The 20,482-nt window shown below is 35.6% G+C and overlaps 1 protein-coding gene across 1 annotated transcript in view; it reads left to right on the forward strand.

Annotated features, from left to right (window-relative positions):
• The window catches only part of SLC38A6 (solute carrier family 38 member 6), a 62,287-nt gene that overhangs the window by 11,236 nt on the left and 30,569 nt on the right, over nt 1–20,482 (forward strand). The window contains exons 4-5 of the mRNA XM_059182256.1: nt 6,905–6,957; nt 9,854–9,893. Coding sequence (XP_059038239.1) covers nt 6,905–6,957; nt 9,854–9,893 — 93 coding nt within the window. The remainder of the gene's footprint in view (nt 1–6,904; nt 6,958–9,853; nt 9,894–20,482) is intronic.

Genomic DNA, 20,482 nt, shown 5'->3' on the forward strand with positions numbered 1-20,482 from the left:
AATAACATTTTCATTTCTGTAGTTTCCTTCATTATAAGAAGCCAGTATATAATGTACATAACATAGAAAGTTTGTGTTAATTGACTTATGAGTAAGGGTTCTAGTCAACAGTAAGCTATTAGTAGTTAAGTTGCTGAGGAGTCAGAAGTTACATGCAGATTTTCAATTGCATGGGGGTTGGCACCATAGACCCTGTGTTGCTCGAGGGTCAACTCTATATCTAGATGGATCTATTCTAGAACTAAAGCCCAGGGTAAGGTTCATTTATTTATTCAGTACTCTTTTTTATCTATTGGGAATACAGAGATGAATAAGACTTCCTTCCCTGAAAGAGTTCATAGTCTAATTGGGGAGAAATATACGTAAGTTAAAAAAAATATTATAATGGCAGTTTGACAATTGTAGCAATTTGAATATGGGCTAGATATAGTGATAGCTCAGAGGAGGGAGTGATTTGCCTTGTCTGGGTTGGGGGTTGAGGGTCAGTAAATATTGGAGGACTGAGCTGAAAGGGAATTTGAATAGTAGGAGACAAGGCAAGAGAGAATATTGCATATACAAAGGTAGGTACTACATATGTTATTCAAGATACCAAAAATAGTTTAGTTTGTGTATGAGTTACAAAAGAGAAAATGAAACTGAAGAGGTAGACTAAGTGTCACTTAAGGCATTTGTGGTGTTTTTGCTGAACCAGTGAAAATCAACTGAGGTGGTTGAAAAGAGTCAAGGCAGATACTGGGATTCACCACTTGTTGCTTCCAAAGAGAATTTTGGTCCTTCTTAGAGCCCACCAATGAAGAGAGCATAGCCCCCTAACTTCCTCTTCCTAAAATAAGGTTATACTTCTTTTAGTAGGATTTTAATTGTTAGCAATGATGATGAAATAAATGAGAAGTAAAATGTCTCCTTTGTGCTTACCACTTGGGTAAGCACTTTTTTTTTTTTTTTTTTTTTTTTACATAAGCCCTTTAGAGCAATGATTCTCAATACTGTCCATTGCAGCATGCTTCTTATTTGTTTGTTTGTTTATGAGAGAATATACATGAGCTGAGAGAGGTGCAGAGGCAGAGGGAGAAGCAGACTCCCTGCTGTGTGGGGAGCTGGTGTGGGCTCCATCCCAGGACCCTGGGATCATAACCGGAGCCAAAGCCAGATGCTTAACTGACTGAGCCACCCAGGTGCCCCCATTGTAATACCCTTCTTTTAAAAAATTCCAAGTGCTCCATTTGCTATCTGAAATGAAATTCCTATAGATATTGTAACCTATCTGATTATTTTGTAACTCCGATGCACTTAAATTTTTATTTTTGTTCCATGGACTTTACACAGCATCCCTTAACTCTCTGCTGTGTGATATGATGTTAGTGCTCTTATCCTTACATGTGTCCTCTCCCTATTTCCCATATTCCTCGTATGTCCCTGCTGCACTTTTATATTGTTAAGACTGACAGTATTTACTTTCTGTTTTGTAATCGTATGTATGTCATTCACGTTTTCTCTGTAAGTTGAGTCTAAAGTTGGAAACTAGTGAATAGCATTTATAGGATAAGACTATGTAAATGTAAATCGTAGAGCCAAGCAGTATATTGGGATCCTAGAACTTTCCCTACACATGCAATATCACAACCTCTGCATCACTTGAAAGGAGAATGTTTCTAGTATTCTAGTGTCTTATTTTATTTTCCTGCATCAAATTCTCTAAAATCATGCCACATTTGGTGGGTAAACTGACATTTAATTGCATGTTGAGAAAGATCAGAAGTAGTGATTACAGCTACATAGTAGACTCTCAATAAATGAATGACCTGCATGACACTCTTAGGGAGAAAAAGGTGAGAGGAAAATGATGGAAAGCACAAGAGAGAAAAGGATTTCAAAATAATAAGGGTGCATTCCAAATGGCCAACTTTCTGAGAGTTGAACTGTTATTTGAATAACTCATGTACCTCAATTCGGATCCAAAGATAATATTGCTGCTGCTGAAACTTGGGCTTTGTACTGTAACCAGAGTTTATTAATTGTCCTATTTCATTGAGGAAAAAATGCAAAGCAGACAGAACACTGGAGTAACTAGCTGGAAATATTCCACGACTTTATGGGAAGCAGCTTTCCAAATGATTCGTGTGGAGGCCAAACTCTTGGTCTAGCCAAAATAGCACTAAAGTGTGCCTTGATGGTACATTAAAGAAGAAATTTTCCCCCAATTTACTTGTTAAGATTTACAGCCTTTCTGCCTCCTGAAAACATAACATTGATTTCTCTAATATCAAAAAATAATTTCCTAAAATAGATTGCTAACGACTGCTTTCAGTTATTTATTTTAGGAGAATTGTGCCAAGTACTGCTTGTATGGTTTCCTGTAAAAGACTGAATTAATTTTATAATTTTCATAATTAATGTTATTCCTATTCTGTAGGAATATGCTTCTAATGTGACTGGTCATTACCACGTCTTATTTTGAGATCTCTCAAAACATTTTCACTTTATAAATAAGATATTAAAACATAGATCATATGAAAGAGCAGAAAAATATCCTTTATTAGTAGACCAAATGATACTTAAACTATTAAACACCAGAGAAATTTAAAGTTGCAGCTTAAATCAACCCTATCTGATATTTAGTGGAAAAAATAGAACTATTCAAGAGGTATGGCTTTTAAAGTGCCACCAGCCTATTATGGTCATTGTTGAATATTTGAATGCCCCCCAAGAAAGGAAGACAAAGAAAGAAGACTATGCATTCATTATTATCAGTTTATAGTTAATCCCACTCTTTTTAGGTTTTCTATTTTATGGATCATATTCAAATCAACTTTTTCACTCAGTATTGACATTTTTCATGTTATAAGCATAGTTTTTAATGGTTACATATTAAATGAATCAGGAATACTTACTGTAATATACTTAACTTTATCATTATTGAACATTTAGGTGGTTTGTGGTTTTTTTTTTTTCAGTGTAAATTATGCATGATAATCTTTGCATATAATTTTAGTCTTATTTTCTAAGATACAAACTTCTAGGGGTAAATGTTACAAATATATATTTTAGGGCTCCTGGGTGGCTCAGTGGGTTAAGCCTCTGCTTTTGGCTTGGCTCGTGATCTCAGGGTCCTGGGCTCAAGCCCCACATTGGGCTCTCTGCTCAGTGGGGAGCCTGCATCCCCCTCTTTCTCTGCCTGCCTCTCTGCTTACATGTGATCTTTTTCTTTGTCAAATAAAGAAAATTAAAAAAAAATTTTTTTTTAGAAATTTTATTTATTTGAGAGAGAGGCAATGAGTGAGCTGGGGGAGGGGCAGGGAGAAGTATAAGCAGACTCCGTGCTGAGTGGCAGCTTGGAGCCTGGCAAGGGGCTGATCTCACAACCCTAAGATCATGACCTGAGCCAAAATCAAGAGTCGGCCACCTAACCGACTGAGCCACCCAAGTGCACCCGAATGAGATTTTTTTTAAAGGTTCATTGTTTAAACTGTATTCCAAATGTCATACCAGTTTACATTGTATACTAGCATCTTAACTGCCCAAATGATAGAACAGAGCTTTAAAAATGTTTCTCTAGGGTTGTTTTGGTTTATATGTTGAGATGATCCAGAAAACCATTAAAAAGGGAATTTGTAGAGATAAAACATTTGGCTGACTGGTACATATTTTAGTAAAGCCTCAATGTTAAGCCAGAGACCATTGCTTATACTCACGATGTCTTAGACATGGGAAAATGCTTCTAATTTTTGCAACATAAAAGAAGTATGATGACAGTGACAAAACTGAATGGCTAGCCAGACATGCTGGTTTGAAAGATAGAGTGCAGATTTGAACATTGTACTCAGTCTCCATTTAAAAGTCTAAAGGTTTTTTACTCTGCTTATGGGAGTTTGTTGTATTTGGAGGTATTTTTATAAAACTAGAAAGTAATAGAGAGCAAGTTTGGCCTTGCTAAAATGTATGCCACTACTGTCAGAAGTTGCAAGTACAGGGGCGCCTAGGTGACTTAGTTGGTTAAGCGACTGCCTCTGGCTCAGGTCATGATCCCAGGGTCCTGGGATCAAGCCCCACACTGGGCTCCCTGCTCAGTGGGAAGCCTGCTTCTCCCTCTCCCCCTGCTCATGCTCTCTTTCTCACTCAGTCGCTCTTACAAATAAATAAATAAAAATTTTTAAAAAAGAAGTTGCAACTACATTTATCTTTATTAAACTGTTAGTTTGATGGTATTTTCTGTGATAATAAAGGTTGTGTTATAATATAAAAACTAATAAATGTTTAATTAATTTAGGTAATTGAAATGCCAATCTATTTTAGAATCCTTCAGTATTATGACTTGCTTGTGGGAAATTTATTTGCTTTTCATGTTTATTAAATATACAATCTATACTTGTTTTTTGCTGTTCAAAAATAAAATAAACCTTAGTTAAATTTTTGGATCATTATCATCTTAATAACTTGCTCATTGACTGAGAACCTCTACATAGCAACTTGTTCAGTATATTGAGACACTGAAAAGCCCCCTCACTTTAAGTTCTTGGAAGGAAAGTTTTTCTTTCTTCCTTTTTTTTTTTCTTATGAGAGACTGATGGAAGCCTGCATTTTATTTATTTATTTAAAAATTATTTTTACTTACACATAATGTATTATTTGACCTAGGGGTACAGGTCTGTGAATCCTCAGGCTTACACACTATACAGCACTCACCATAGCACATACCCTCCCCAATGTCCATAACTCAACCACCCTCTCCCAACCTCCCTACCCCCCAAGCCACCCTTAGTTTATTTTATGAGATTAAGAGTCTCTTATGGTTTGTCTCCCTCCCAATCCCATCTTGTTTCATTTTTTCAGAAGGAAAGTTTTTCTTAAGAAAGAACCTAAGGAATGCCTGAGTGGCTTAGTCAGTTAAGCATCTGCCTTCTGCTCAGGTCGTGATCCCAGGGTCCTGGGATTGAGTCCCACATCAGGATCCTTGCTCAGCAGGGAACCTACATGTTTCCCTGCTTGTGCTTGCTTGTGCTTTCTCTCTCTCTCTCTCTGGCAAATAAATAAATAAAATCTAAAAGAAAGAAAAAAAGAACAGATAATTTTCATTGTAATATTAAAGAGGGGTGCTAAAATTAAACAATCATGTTCCTTTAATCTGCTTCAGTGGCAAATCAGAGATCTTCTGGCAACTTGGTTCATATACACATAATATTCAGCAAACTTACCTTGTCAATGGCAAATTAGTTAGAAGCTAACATTTAGATAATTTTTCTGGTTTAATACATATACCAAGGCTTTGGAATGTCAAATTTAAGGAATTGTGCCCCTATATAATATTATCGATTATGTTTAGAAAATTAAAACAAACTAGGAAAGTTTATTGATTAAAATAATTATTAATTTTTGTGATGACATTCACTTTAGAGTATGTATATTTGGAAAAAAGAATTTTGGCATTTCACATAGGAGGAAAAAATTTCAGTTCTTAATTTTGTAATTCCGCTTTTTAATTTTCATGTTCTAAAATATATCCAAAATCTACCCCTGTCAGATTATTGTAGAAGTCTTTCATTATTAAAATATAAAGATTTCTACTTATAATCAAATTATATATCCCCAAATCATAGCTAAATTGTTTTTGTTCACTGTGTTTAGCAGTATGTAAATAGACTTCAAAAAATACCTGTGTCATCCATGAACTCTGATAATAGATTAAAGTTAAAAATTTAACTTTTGGGGCGCCTGGGTGGCTCAGTGGGTTAAGGCCTCTGCCTTTGGCTCGGGTCGTGATTCCAGGGTCCTGGAATCGAGCCCCGAGTCGGGCTTTCTGCTCAGCAGGGAGCCTGCTTTCTCCTCTCTCTGTCTGCTTCTCTGCCTACTTGTGATCTCCGTCTGTCAAATAAATAAATAAAATCTTTTAAAAAACTTAACTTTTGCAATGAAAAGAATGTTAAAATTTCTGTTCTTAATTAGTATTTTAGTAATTTTTTATTTTCAACATTTCTGTTTTCTTTTCAGCTTTGTAGGTATAACATGCAAAGGCCACATACGGCTTTTAAAATGCTTAACTTTACAAACTTGGTGATCTTTGTATACAAAAGTAGAGAGGAGCTTTTTGTTAAGTTAGTGACATTTTAAAGAAAACCCATGTATGTCTTGAGAGAATGTATTAAAACTTGTTTTAAAAAATGATGAGCCATATCTTGGACTCAATAGGAAAAGTGTATTGCAGTACCGAGCCTTAGCATCTGCTAGTCTGCTTCTTTCTAGTTTAAGTACTATAAGGTTAAGCATTTTTTCCAAACTATAGGATTACATATGTGTTTTTACTTCTCATTTTTACTGGTGGTGTCATTAGTTAGAACATGAAGCTATATGGGTTAAGGGCAAATTTGGTTCTTTTATGAGCCATTTAATTTTCATCTTTTCTGTGCCTGTATTTCTTAAATATGTGGAGTGAAAATGTAATTCCATACTTTTATGAAAAAGAAAGTGTATGTCCTAATTATGAGGGTAAGGAAAAATGAATGTCTCTGGAAGTATGATACAAATTTCATACTTTATCTAACTTTAACTATATATGCAGATTTCAGAAACTATTGCCAGTGAAAACTTGCTTTTGGGTAGTGTAGTATGCAAGTACTGTTTAGGGAGAAGTGGGGTTGTTCTTGAGTAATTAGTGCATTTGAGCTACTGTAGCTTGGGTGGTAATTAGATAACATTGGGATTTGCTAAGCCCTGCTTATTCTAAGAAGACTCTATCCTTACAGCCCATAAGTCTCCAAAAGTTTCCCCCAGAAGTGGTTACTTCTGCTTTAAATTTAATCTGACCATCCCATAGCTAAAAGGTCATAGTAGAATAGCTTTCCTCCCTTTAAGGTTTGACACACGAATCATTTTGTGTAAAAGTAAAAATTATAATCTCTCTTAACAGCCGTGACATCTTATGAAGATCTTGGACTCTTTGCATTTGGATTACCTGGAAAGGTAGATTTTTTTTTTCTCTTTATTGTCTCCTAAATCCATAGAGACATTTTTTACCTTCCATTTCTAGTTAAAAGAGATAGATATATCTAAGAGAAAGAAATTAGGAGACTAAAAGGAAACTAAAGTAAAGAAAGAATGATGGGAACAGAAAGACAAAGAGAAGAAATCTCTCTTTACTCCCTCCTGGAAGATGCATCTATAAATTTAATTTGACACTTAGCTCTATTAGTATTTTTCACGCTAATGAAGGAGAGCAGTGACTTGAATGATTTTATAACTGTAACAATGGCCTGTTTTAATTTTTTTTAATTAATTTTGATTCTATTAACTAGGCAAATCCTCATAAAGGCAGGAAAAGAAAGAAGCATAGATCACCCTTGAACAAAATGGAGAATAGGTTACTTACAGGTAAAGGGTTCCGTTAATCATCCTGATAACAGTTTTTCTTTCCTGAAGACAGGGATGTTTGGTATAATCATCATCAGTTTCCTGTATCCAGTTTAACCAAGGAAGAAGACGATGTTATTTATATGTACAAAAGAACTCTCAAATGAATTTTGTATGATCCATAAATATGACTCTAAGCATCATGACTGTTATTTCACCCTAGCATTTCCTGCATTCCTTGACTAGGAGAATCTAAAAGAATTAAGAGCCCCCTTTCCCTAAAACTCTGAAATAGTTGCATTATCATTCATGTACGCACTCAGTTCTTAGGAGGCAAGTACGTGGACAGAGGATACTCTAAATGAGGAGTTGCTGTTTGCTTGCCTTTTTTTTTTTTTTACTTCCTCTCCACTTCCATAATTGGGTTGAAATCTTCCTATTTCCTTCTTTCCAGTTATGATGCAGATGTGGATAGGACATGATAAGATAACATTGTTCGGAAATATATTTAAATTTTTTGAACTTTTGAAGAAAGATTTTAAAAATTGTCTATAAATCAATTTATTTACTCATCAAACAAATAAGTGAGTTAATACCATGTGCCATGCACTATAGTAGCCTCTGAACACATAGATAGGTAGATAGACATACTGGCTTTCTAGATCTTGAGTGCTTATATTCAGCACTTAAGATGGAAAGATAATCATGAATAATTGGATTTTACTGTTTTTTTGCAATATATTAGTAGAAATCCAAATTTCATGTATGACTGACAATAGCTATCAATTGCATATGAAAGAGTGTGCAAAAGTTCAAAATAGTCTTTTCACAAGTAACTGTGACATTTTGAAGATTTTATTTATTTGACAGACAGAGATCACAAGTAGGCAGAGAGGCAGGCAGTGAGAGAGGAGGAAGCAGGCTCCCTGCGGAGCAGAGAGCCCGATGTGGGACTCCATCCCAGGACCCTAGGATCATGACCTGTGCTGAAGACAGAGGCTTTAACCCACTGAGCCACGTAGGTACCTCAACTGTGGCATTTTATACTAAACTTTAAATGAGTTAACATGCAACGTTTATTCTGGAAAAGTTAAGAGTGGCAACTACTCCCATCTTCAAAGACACCTGTCATTAGCCTTGATTTGCAGACCCCAAGGCCTCCAGTGTTTCCATCATAGGCAATGATGGAATTCCAATGGAATTCCTAATAGAGGTGAGTCTGAGAGGTGATCTGTTTGCAGTCCATGAACTAAATGATCCTAGGTAGCTAGGCCATTCCAAATATCCATTGGGGGTGTAGATCCACCAAGATTTCTGCAATTGAAAGACCTAAGTGGAAGTAGAATGTTTAGTCATTTCCTTTGAGTACATCTGATTACCAAGAATGGATAAGGTGTCTTGAGTTTCCTGGGAAGCTTATCTGAATCACAAGCCAGCAAACCTACAAGCTCAACTTAGTCCTTAGGCATACTGGTTTGGCTTACATTTTTTTTCTTTAACTGATTGCCAGCTAAGAGTTATGAAATTTTGAAAGAATTCCATTTCTGACTTTTCTTGAAAAATTAATGAAATGTAGAAGATCTAGCTACATTGGATGCACATTCTCATATGCCAGCACTGGCCAGAGCTGAGCAGCAGCTACCCTAGTTTGAAAGGGGAGGAGTTCTCCAATAGACTACAGTCTTTATGACTTTCTTTTTTTTTTTTTTAAAGATTTTATTTATTTATTGGACAGACAGAGATCACAAGTAGGCAGAGAGGCAGGCAGAGAGAGAGGAGGAAGCAGGCTCCCTGCTGAGCAGAGAGCCCGATGCGGGGCTCGATCCCAGGACCCCGGGACCATGACCTGAGCCAAAGGCAGAGGCTTTAACCCACTGAGCCACCCAGGTGCCCCTATGACTTTCTTTTTTGTCTTAACCCTAAGCCCACTTCATATTATTGAGTTTGAAATATTTTACTTAAAATTTCAAATTTGAGAAATTGTGGGCTCTAGAGGTTTCTGCTCTAGACTTTACTAATTCCTGGGACAGGATGTTCAAAAACTTGCTCTATGCCGTGCTGACACACTCAGAAGACTATATGAGTTTCTTCTATGCAAAACGGTACCTGCGTAGTATACGTCAAGCTGTAGCAGTTGACCTACTAAAGCAATGTCTCGTTCTACCTCTAAAGCAGTGAAAAAGGGAGAATGAGACCAGATAGATTTAATTTCAATGTTTCACTACTTTGATAATCACCAGTTACTAGCTTTTTAACACTTTTAACTGTTTAAAATGATTGCCAAGAAAATTTTCCAAAGCATTCTTTATAGTAACTGTGGAACTATTAAAGAAAGGCTTTTTATGTGATAATAATTAGTTTTATGTATTACAAATGGCTGACAATGTATTTTCAATTTCTCTTCACTTCTGCATCTGTTTTTTAGTAATGGTTGTGGGATTTTAATAAAATATGGGTCCTTTTATATTATTTCTTTTTTCATCTTGTGAATGCATTTGTTCTTTTATAGGTGGTGGTAGCCGGCACCATCCTGATTCAGAATATTGGAGGTAAGCCACTGAAGGCGCACTGCTTACGCATAAATGGGTGGCAGCAATTTCTTCCTTTTGTTTATTGTCTTACTACCAGTCTAGCTGGGAACCTGGACCTCTGCACCCATAGGTATCTTCAGAAACCTTCAGTATTGGTCTTATTACTCTCACTCTTTCTCTCTCTCTCTCTCTTTTTTTTTAAGATCCTTTTTATTAACAGCCTTTGTAGGACAGTAGCTTCTAAATTTAGTTCCAAGAAAATCCTTTATTTCAATCTTGTTCTTAGGTCTGGAATATACCTCTAAAGCACTGGCTTTCTGTAGTTGTGATAGTGTTGTAAGGTACAGTTTAGAAAAATTCTCCAGGTTATTCTAAAATATTTCCCCTCTGCTTTTGTCCTAATTACTGCTTCAGAGGCAGTGATGTTTCCTGGGCTGTGGGCAATCTGGCATAGATAAGTAATATCCTGTTATAACCAAGAAATTTAAAATGACAGGGTAGTTTAAAAAATAAACAAACCTGGGGCGCCTTGGTGTCTCAGTTGGTTGAGCATCTTCAGATTTCCATGCAGGTCATGATCCGAAGGTTATGAGATTGAGCCCTGCAGTGGTCTACGTGCTGGGTGTGGAGCCTGCATAAGATTCTCCCTCTCCCTCTCCTTCTGCCCCTCCCTCTCTAAAAAAATTAACAAACAAACCTGAAACAAATAAGAACTGTTCTCACATGTATCTTGCATCTTGTTTTCATTAAAAAAGATCCCAATATTGAGAACCATGTAGAAACAAAAATTACTGTTAATTATGGACAGTTACTAACTAAATGTATTAAATATTTAATATGGGAGTCATGTTTGTATATTTTGTAAGAAGCTATATAGTGCTGAACAAGGTCTTAATTTTCTTGTACCATTAAATGAGGGCTAAATAAATGCTAGTAGTTTAAAGGAAAATACACAGAGAAGGTTGACATGCATTTCGGAACTTACACAAGATTGTATGGTCAGAGGAAATTTTAATCTTATTTCTTATGTGTAACAGTTCAAAATAATTTAAAGATGACAGCTTTAATAAAGTTCAACTCTGATTCTCAAGAGATCTGAGCTATTTTACTTTAAGTATTGTTCAACCAAATTCAGTCTTTAATGGGTTTCTTGGTCAAGGAAAAACTTAACCTTCCAACAACAAATTATACCTGCCATTGTTTTGGGAATCCTGAACATACATGTTTTAATTCTTTGAATGCACATGGAAAAAAGAGAAGAATGCTTTTTTGGGTGTCATACCAAATAATCTCCTAACACACACTACTTCATCTTCACACTAGAAGCCAGTAACTAGTCTCTTCCTTTATAAATTTGTATAATGCCATTGAATTTAAGATCTGCTTTAGAATAATTTATCTTATTTTAGCAAATATAATAGCTTAAATGTACACTTGTAATGGCTAATATGAGAGTATATATGTTTTTTAAAGATTTTATTTATTTGAGAGAGAGAGAGCACAAGCAGGGGGAGCAGCAGAGTAGAGAAACACATCCCTCCCCCCCCACCCCACCAAACAGGGAGCCTGATGGGAGGTTCAATCCCAGGACCCCAGGACCATGATCTGAGCTGAAGGCAGATACTTAACCAGCTGAGCCACCCAGGCATCCCTAATATGAGTGTATATTTTAATATTTTCAGTCCCTCATTATTCTATCTTATTACTGAGAACCATCGCATTTTGTTTAAGTTAGGTTGAACTATTGTTTGGCATTTTATGTAGAATTTTTTTTTTTAAGATTTTATTTACTGATTTAAGAGAGTGTGAGCATACACATGAGCTGGTGGGAGGGGCAACGGGAGAAGCAGACTCTCCACTGAGCAGGAATCCTAACTTGGGGCTGATCCCAGGACCTGAGATCATGCTCTGAGCCGAAGGCAGCCGCTTAACTGACTGAGCCACCTAGATACCCCTTATACAGTATTTTCAGTCCAGGAATTTAGATCCGAATGTGTGACCCTGCCAAAATGCCCACCGTTATATTCTTGGTATCTTTCACTCTCATCCCTTCCTTGTTCTCTAATCTTGTATCTATTATTGTACGTGATCTATTTAAGCACTTTTTATTAGAATGAAGCTATTTCTGTATATGCTCTTCTCCCCTACTCTCTTGTAAGCACTTCCAAGGCAAGAGCTTGGTCTCATTTCTTTTTGTACTCCCAGAAACTAGCACAAGGGCTTGATAAACCTTTGTTGAGCTGAACAAAGCTGAATATGATCTGTATGAGCTATGTCCAAGTACTTGGTAATATTCTAGATATATTTATCAAGAAAAAAAAGAAAAAGGAATGGCTAGACTGATCACTAGCCTTAAATATTTGAAAAGCTGACATGAAATTAAAAAAATAAAAAAAAGTTCTAAAGAAAGAAAGTCCTAGAAAGGACTCCTGCGTCTGATGGCAGATAAATCAGCAATTCTCTCAGCCCTAAGTATGTTGATTTGCTTGTTTGCTTTTTGTTATTATAACCTTTTTTAAGAAAAAATGACTTAAGGTCCCTGGGTGGTGGCATTGTTAAGTTGCCAACTCCTGGTTTTGGCTTAGGTCATGATCTCATGGGTTGTGAGATTGAACCCCATGGGGGATCCCTCTTTCTGTCCCTACCTCCACGTGTGTGCACATTCTCTCCCCCCCCCCCCCAAATAAACAAATCTTTAGAGAAAAGAAGAAATATTGGCTTAGAAACAGTCACGGTAATTTTTAATGTCCCTCAAATTCAGAAAAGCTGATAATGTTTAGTTTTTAGAAAAATGTCCTCATGATTTTCTTCATATTGGCTACAGGGTAATTTATTGAGAACCCACGAAGTAAAAACTGAAATACTTTCAGAGCTGCCTTCTATTGTTTTGTCAGATATGCATAAATCATTCCTTTATTAGAGTAGAAGTGCAACCTTGCTCTTGTGAGCAGAGCACTGGACCAGAAGTCAAATACCTTGAATTCTGTCTACCCCTGTCTCTGCCACTAGATAATCATGTATCTTGGGGAAATCCCTCCCTTACCCTCTTGGCTTCAGTTTCCTTTTAGCTAAATCGCTGTGGGAATAGGATGGGTAACAGGGACTTCATTCTGGTCCTTTCTTGCCCCCAAATTCTAATTCTAATTTGGCACTTTGAGGGGTATGTTAACTCCTTCAGGGTATTGAAATATTTTTACTACAGTTAAGTTCAGTAGGAGGGTTATACTTTGCTCAAAAGATCATTTGGTCTTTTCTTAGGTAATTAACACATCAGGAACTATTGTTCTGAAAGCTCTCTTGGATGCTGTTCTTTGTCAGAAAAGGGGAGTCTCAGTTTTTCACTACCTTTTGTGGCAGCTGCTGAGCCTTTGGGGTTAAAGTGTAGGGACTCTAGTTTTAAGGAGTTTTATGATTGATATAAGTTGGTTCTGTGGAGTCCTTAACACCTACTAGGTATGTATGCTTGAGAAGAAACAACATACTGGTTTGGGAGGCTCCTGGCTATGTCGTGCATATGACGTTATTTTTCACAGTGGATTTTGCCTTTTTTCTTTATTAATTAGGAACATGTTGGATATTTATAAGATGATAGAAGTATATAGCATCACATTGAAATTTTAGGCTTATTACATGCCCATCTGAATGTAATCTGGTTCTGATACCATTTTCTGAAATGTAGGATGATCCTTATTAGTATAAATGGTCTGAGTTTTTACCCTGATTGGTTAGAAATGAAAAATGGATATCATAGATCCTTTCTAGGTCAAACATTCTACTAGACGCTTTAATTGTACTTAAAACTACTACTTCTTCTTCTTCCTTTGAGAGAGAGAGCGTGAGAGCGAACAAGCAGGAAGGGGCAGAGGAAGAGAGAGCGTCTTAGGCAGGCTTCAGGGCCTGCATGGAGCCTGCTATAGGGCTCGATCTCATGACTCTGAGATCATGACCTGAGATGAAATCAAGTCGGGTGCTTAACCTACTAAGCCACCCAGGTGCCCCTGTACTTAAAACTCTTCAAGGGAGATGAAATCCTCATTTTACAGAGGAAGAAGTCAGTGCATGGAGGGGATGAGTAACTTGCTTATTTTTACTAACCCCTTGATAAAGCTGGGACTCAACTTCACTGTCTACTTCTAAAGCCTTTATCCTTCCTGCTGTGATACAGTGTTTGAAAATCTCTGAAAAGATTAAATGCTGAGGATTTAAAAACTCACTGGATATAGGGACTATGTGTTTTTATTTGTTTTCCTAACTTGACCTAATTTCTGGTAGAGGAGCTCAATAAATAATATTTGTTGAATTCTAAAATTTCTACTTAAAAGTCTAAGATTTTGCCTCAAAGAGATAATCTTATATACTATATAAATGATGGAAAGAGACTTGAAAATCCATAGAATGATTTATAGACTAGAATTATATAAAAATTAAAAGACTGAAAGTATTGAGTAGAGTTCAATCTTATTTATATAAAATAGAATATAAAATGTTTTGAAATCTGTTTTCAGGTTAGGTAATCATGTCTTAGATTAATGCTTCCTAACTCTTCTGTTCTTTGTAACATTTAAACATTTTTCAGTTTTCTTAGGATTTTATGTCCTTGATGAATCTATGAGAAAATGGAGCAGAGAGACCTTTAAAGTCAAAATGATCATGGATTGCTCTTGATCAATACTTGTTACATGGATGTTTCAGTGAAGACCCAGTTGTCCCCTACATCTCCTTATTACAGAAATCTAAGTAATTTGCTCATTTATGTTCTTATTACCTAGCACATAGTAGGCATTTAGTAATATTTATGATAGGAAGAAAAGAAGGAACAAGAGAAGGAGAAGGAGAAGGAAAAGCCAGCCGTGTGGCTCAGTTATTCCTTAGGAGGAAGAAGAATTGATCAGCTGGGAAGAGGAGACCATGGAATAGATTAGTGAGTATATAGTTTCTTTAGGAAAGAATTTACTGTCACAACTTTACAGGAAACCTTTTTTTCACCCAGCATCAATGAGGCACCAAGTATTAATCACAGAGCACTGGTGTAGTCTAACAAATTATTTGGAAAAATATAGAGTCTTTGAAAAAAATCTCCAAACTTTGTGATAGAAAAAAATGTGACTCAAGAAATTTAGCACTCTTATTCTAAGCTGATGGAAACTTTTTTGTCTTTGGAATATGGAGAGCCCTCAAGCAAGTATTTTATTACTTTCAAGCGATTCCTGATCCCCCCCACCCACCCCGCAATAATGAATTAGGGAGCTGAAAGAAGTACTAGTAATAGCCCCCAGCTGCCCATTTCCCTAGGCTCTGAGAGCTGCTGGGACACAAAGTCAGAAAAGAGACATCTGGAAGTTTTAATATTTAATGCTGTAACAGGCATAAGAACTCTGGCTTAGGGTTTGGATTTGGTGGGCTATTAGTAAAAGGAATAAGAACCCTAGTAGCAAGTAAGTGTACATAGTTTCCACATAGTTCCTCTAGCAGTGTTGCATTATGAGATTCTTTTCCTAAAAACCTAAGTAAGTAGTTAGTTTCACATTCATCTGAACTCTTGAGATAGACCATTTAGTAGGCTTAAATAGTCCTAGTATTCAAACCATAAACCCCAAATTGCTTTTAGTCAAACCAGAGAAAGTCCTGTGAACTAGAAATGCATGATAAAGTGGAGTTACTTGATGTTTTTTCTGGTTTTATGTCCTACTCATCTCAAAGTGTGGAAAGGTTAGTGACTCTGAGTATGTTAAATCCTTACTTTGCTCTTTATAAAATATGAAGGACCACTATCAATAGCATATTAATTTTTTAAAGCCCCAATTTCTTAAAGGAGATTAAAGATTGAATCACTGCTATATATTTTGAAAGTAGAACCCTAAACATTACTGGAACTTCCTGAAAGTGCTAGAATGATCTAGATTTTCCATTTTGGCACAGATCCCACAAACCTTATCCCAGCAGTCTTGATTAATACCTCAGTCTGGAAATCTTAAGTTTTAAGAGAAACTCTGCAGCCTTTTTTTATACTCTGGCAGCATAATTTCTAAATCTCATCATCAGAAATGTATAAATAATTTGAGAACTATAAAAATTTCAAATTCTCAGAATTTTTAAAATTCATGATTTAATATTAAATAAATTAGAAACTATTTGGTTTTATTTTCTGCCTTTTTTTTGTGTGTGGGATAGTGAAGTCATTTTAGATGTTTTAGTTTGTACTCTCCCCTGGGAGACTGGAATTGGGCGTGCTGTTACAACGCCATCTGCTGGTCAGCTCATCTGTAAACATACTGCAGCTTCTTTGAGCCTGAGCAGTACTGTCCAGAAATTCTAGAAAGTACTACTTCAGAGTGGGAAAGATGCAGGAAATTTGGAAGGAGATTTTTTTTCCCACAAGTAAAAATTTATTTTCACAGATAAAATTTGCTGGCAACATGTCACTTTAAAAAGGTTTTGAGGGACACCTGGGTGGCTCAGTGGGTTAAGCAGTTAAGCGACTGCTTTGGGCTCAGGTCATGATCCCAGGGTCCTGGAATGTGGGTTCCCTACTCAGTCCTCAGAAGAAGTCCCTGCTTCTCCCTCTGCCTCTGCCTGCTGCTCCTCCTGCTTGTGCCCTCTCTTTCTCTCTCTGTGTCAAATAGATAAATAAAATCTTTCCAAAAAAATTTAAAAATTTTTTTCTGAAAGTAATATATTTCTTAGTAATAATTTTTAAAAATTATTTATGTGACTATAGTTGAAACACAATGTTACATTAATTTCAGGTGTACAGCTTAGTGATTTGACATATTTATACATTATGCTGTGTTCACCACAAGCCTAGCTGCCATCTGTCTTGTTACATTGCTATTACACTATCCTCCACTGTATTCATTATGCTGTACTGTTTATTCCTGTGACTTATTGAAGCTTATTGGAGGATTTCAGAATAGTAAATATTCTCCTTTTGTGTTCAAATTTAAGATCTTGATAAATGATAAAAAACAAAGATAAACATTTTCCTGGGGTTATGGTGAAAATTTTCCTCCATGTATTTTGATTTCCATTTATGTACAAATTAAGGAAATGACATTTTGGGGGGTTTTAGAAAGAGAGGTTGTCTTGTGTACTATTTTGAGCGGGGATAGATTCTCACTGGCATTTGGACATTTAAGAGGGACACCAGGTTAATAAGACAAGTTGAGTAGAATAAACCTGTTGCTATACATGACTAAAAACCTGTTTGAAGTAAAACTGAGTCTCTCAGATCGAAAGGCAAACTTATTTCCTCCCATAGTACATCTGTTTAGGGCTGGCTGACTAATCCTTTAAGAAGTTGCTGAACTTCTTCCAAGTGCTGAAAACCTCATTCTGTTTTAAAAATAGCTGTATGTAATCTTATCTTCATACGTGTATTTTAAGAGTTTAACAAAAAGGGTAATTATTTTTGCAAACTAATGATTTCTTAGGCCCAGACTCCAAATGAGGCTTTTAATTTTTTTTAAGGAGTCCTGGGAAAAATAGTCCATGAGAGTTCAGGGGTTTGGGGAAGAGTTTTGTTTGTTTCATTTCAGTTTGATGTTAATATCTCAAATGTGTGAGAATAGGAAGCTTTTCCTTCTGAATTACAATAATAGTTGCAGATGCATTAGAATCATAGTGGTAGATGAGCAGTAGAGGCCCTCAGGAAACTCCTTAGCTTATCTGAGGACTTTTGGATTAATAATTTTTATCAAACCAGCTACAAAGCTGAAATAAATTACATTGAAAATATGTCAAAGTGAAATGAATGTAGTATTTTTAAGACTTCTCATTCATTTCCTTTATCTTACCCATTGACATCACTATTTGTAAGCATTTGTCATTTAAATGCCGATGAAAAAGACGCAAAATAATTCTAGAGAGTGGTCCTTTTGACAGACCACCCTTATTTTTCTTTGCAGTAGTGATTTCTTCTTCGCTTTGCTCCTGCACTTTTCCCTGATAGTTAATAGGGCACATTTCTCAAGCCAGACTGACTGTTTCTACTATCACTACATTGGGCAGGTTACTTCTTTGTGCTTCTATTTCTGTATCTGTGGAATAAATATCTACCTCACAGTTTTGTGGTAGAGGTTAATTAAGAAAATAGCTTGCAAATCACTTAGAATACTGTGAAGCATGGAATAGGCATTCAGAACCCCCAGATGTTCACTGTTATGATTCTTCTCTCAACAAGGCGCTTTCCCCTTTTCTGTTGTTTCTGACATCTCTCCCTTCAACATCCATGTTCCCAGTTCATGTGTTTCTCTTCTATGATTAGATCAACCAATATTAATATCTTACTACTTGCTATTGCCTAATCAGATTTTGCCCTATTTTAGTCATTTCTTAATATAACAGTTGCTTTTCCACATGGTTTTCAAAGAATACTTTCAATTTCTGTGTTATGATTAGATTGACAGATTTTTAAAAATTTCCTTCCCAGGGTAGTTTCCATTAAATGAGTTCTACTAGTTATGTTTAAGATGAAGGAGAAAAGAATACTTATTTAGTTTATGTGGTAAAAGTAAATGATTTGTAATGGCTTGAATACCTGTCATCAAGGTATGTCTCTAGCACTAAGTCTTCTGGCTTGCTAGTCGGTGGGCTAGAATCACTTAACCATAATGAAGGCTAAAATGGATGACCCTGTTACAGCTGTTAATTTAGAGAACAACGTGGTGTGTCTTGTATTAGGAGTCTATGCTATGTATTGATGTCAGCAAAAATCATTTACAAATTCTTGCTTATGACCTGTCTCTAAAATAAGTCTTTAAACACTTCCTTATGCCATTAATAGAAGACATGAGACAAGAGCTCTGGCAGGCAGCTGTTTGATCTAGTGAACCTTTTGGTTAAAAACAATGGGTATATGAGCCTTACTATTGATATTACATCTTTAAAACTTTTCTTATTTTATTTTATTGAGCTAATTATCCTTTTTATGTGAATCTAAGATATATTTCCTAAGTTACTGCATGTTTGGCAATCTCTTTTATTTCTTCTCTGTATTATATATAATATGTTAAGGTGCTAGGTCCTCGAATGGAAGTTTACTTGTGGTTGAGAAAAAATGATTAAGACAGTAAAAAGGATAGTGTTTTTGTTTTACCTGCTTAATTAGTGGGGCTTTTCCTCATCGGGAGTTGTGTGGTTTTGTAGCTCTTAAAACAAACACCAGCATTCGGTAAGAAAGAAGCAGTATTTTACATGTTTTATAATATCTTGTATGCTGAGATCTCTTTTTGAGAGAGAAACATATGTTTGGTGAGTTCATGTTTCTTGAAATATACATGATTCTTCAGACTGGAATCTAATGAAATAGGACTCCCATTTGAAAACCAAAGAGTTAAGGCTACAACAGAGGATAAAAGTGATCAGATGATTAGCCAGGGGCTAATAGAAATTCTGGGAAGAATGACAGATTGTATATTAGAAAGAAATACGATATCATATTCATTGAAGCTTTTACAACTGAAGATCTAAAAGAAATAATAGAAAATTACTGAAAGAGATGAATGTCTGAAACTTTAGAAATGCATGTGGTGTTGGATTAATCCAAGCAAGAAAGACTGATGGTCAGATAATAAATTACATTGTATAGGAAGTCTGCATTCCTTTTGTTCAAGGTACTTTTTCCTCTTTTTTTCCTTGCAAGATTCATTTAAACAGCTCTAGGCCAGTTTCAGAAAATTCAGCTCATGATTTTCATTATACCATATGTGTGTGATTCTTTGGAATAGATAAAGTATTATAAACACAGACCTCCAAATCCTTGAGTGGAGGAGGTTAATCGAAACCTTCCTTCTGTTCTGTGCCAAATTGATAGCATTTTTCCTTTTGACAGTATGAACAATACAGAACACCTTTTCATATATAATCATTGTAATGTCCCCAAACAAAATGAGTTTGAAGAAAGGTACTGTACTTCTTGGGGAAAAAGCTGTACTTCAACAACTGCATTTTGGGGGAAGAATAAATAGTCATAAACTGGAAAATGCATATATATGTATTCTCATTACAGAGAAGTGAGTATTAACTATTCTAAATTTTATTTTGCCATGGGTATGTCATTTTACTTAAAAAATTATGTGTATCTGCTTATTGTCTATCTTCATATAAATTTATATAGCAACTAGTATATTTCCTTTTTTTTCTTAGCCACACAGCACTGTAATAATTGTGGAAAAATTTAGCTATGTTTACATATGTTGTTTGAAAAAAACACACTCTTCTTCTTAAACATTTGAACCTTTTAATCAGTTTTTACCATTCAGACTTGGCATTCATTTGTTTTCTTAGTTTTTGTAGGTCTAAGGAGAAACTGAAATGTTTCCTGAAATATAAATAAGTAATAAAATTAATGTGCATACAGAGTACACTCTTTATTCTTCTTGGATATATTCTTGTTGGTCCTTTTTTAATATATCCTTAATCTCTGGGGGAAAGAGAGATTATTACTCTGTTAAACTGAGATCTGATTCCAGTCATCTGGGTTACTATATACTTAAACATATAAGCTTAAACTCAAGTATTTACCTATAAGTGAGTTCTATATTTTGTGACCATACTAAAAAATTTCCTAATATATGATAGAAGGTTTATAGGATTTGTTTTTTTTTAAT

The sequence above is a fragment of the Mustela lutreola genome, chromosome 7 (assembly GCF_030435805.1).
Source record: "Mustela lutreola isolate mMusLut2 chromosome 7, mMusLut2.pri, whole genome shotgun sequence".
Lineage (NCBI taxonomy): Eukaryota > Metazoa > Chordata > Mammalia > Carnivora > Mustelidae > Mustela > Mustela lutreola.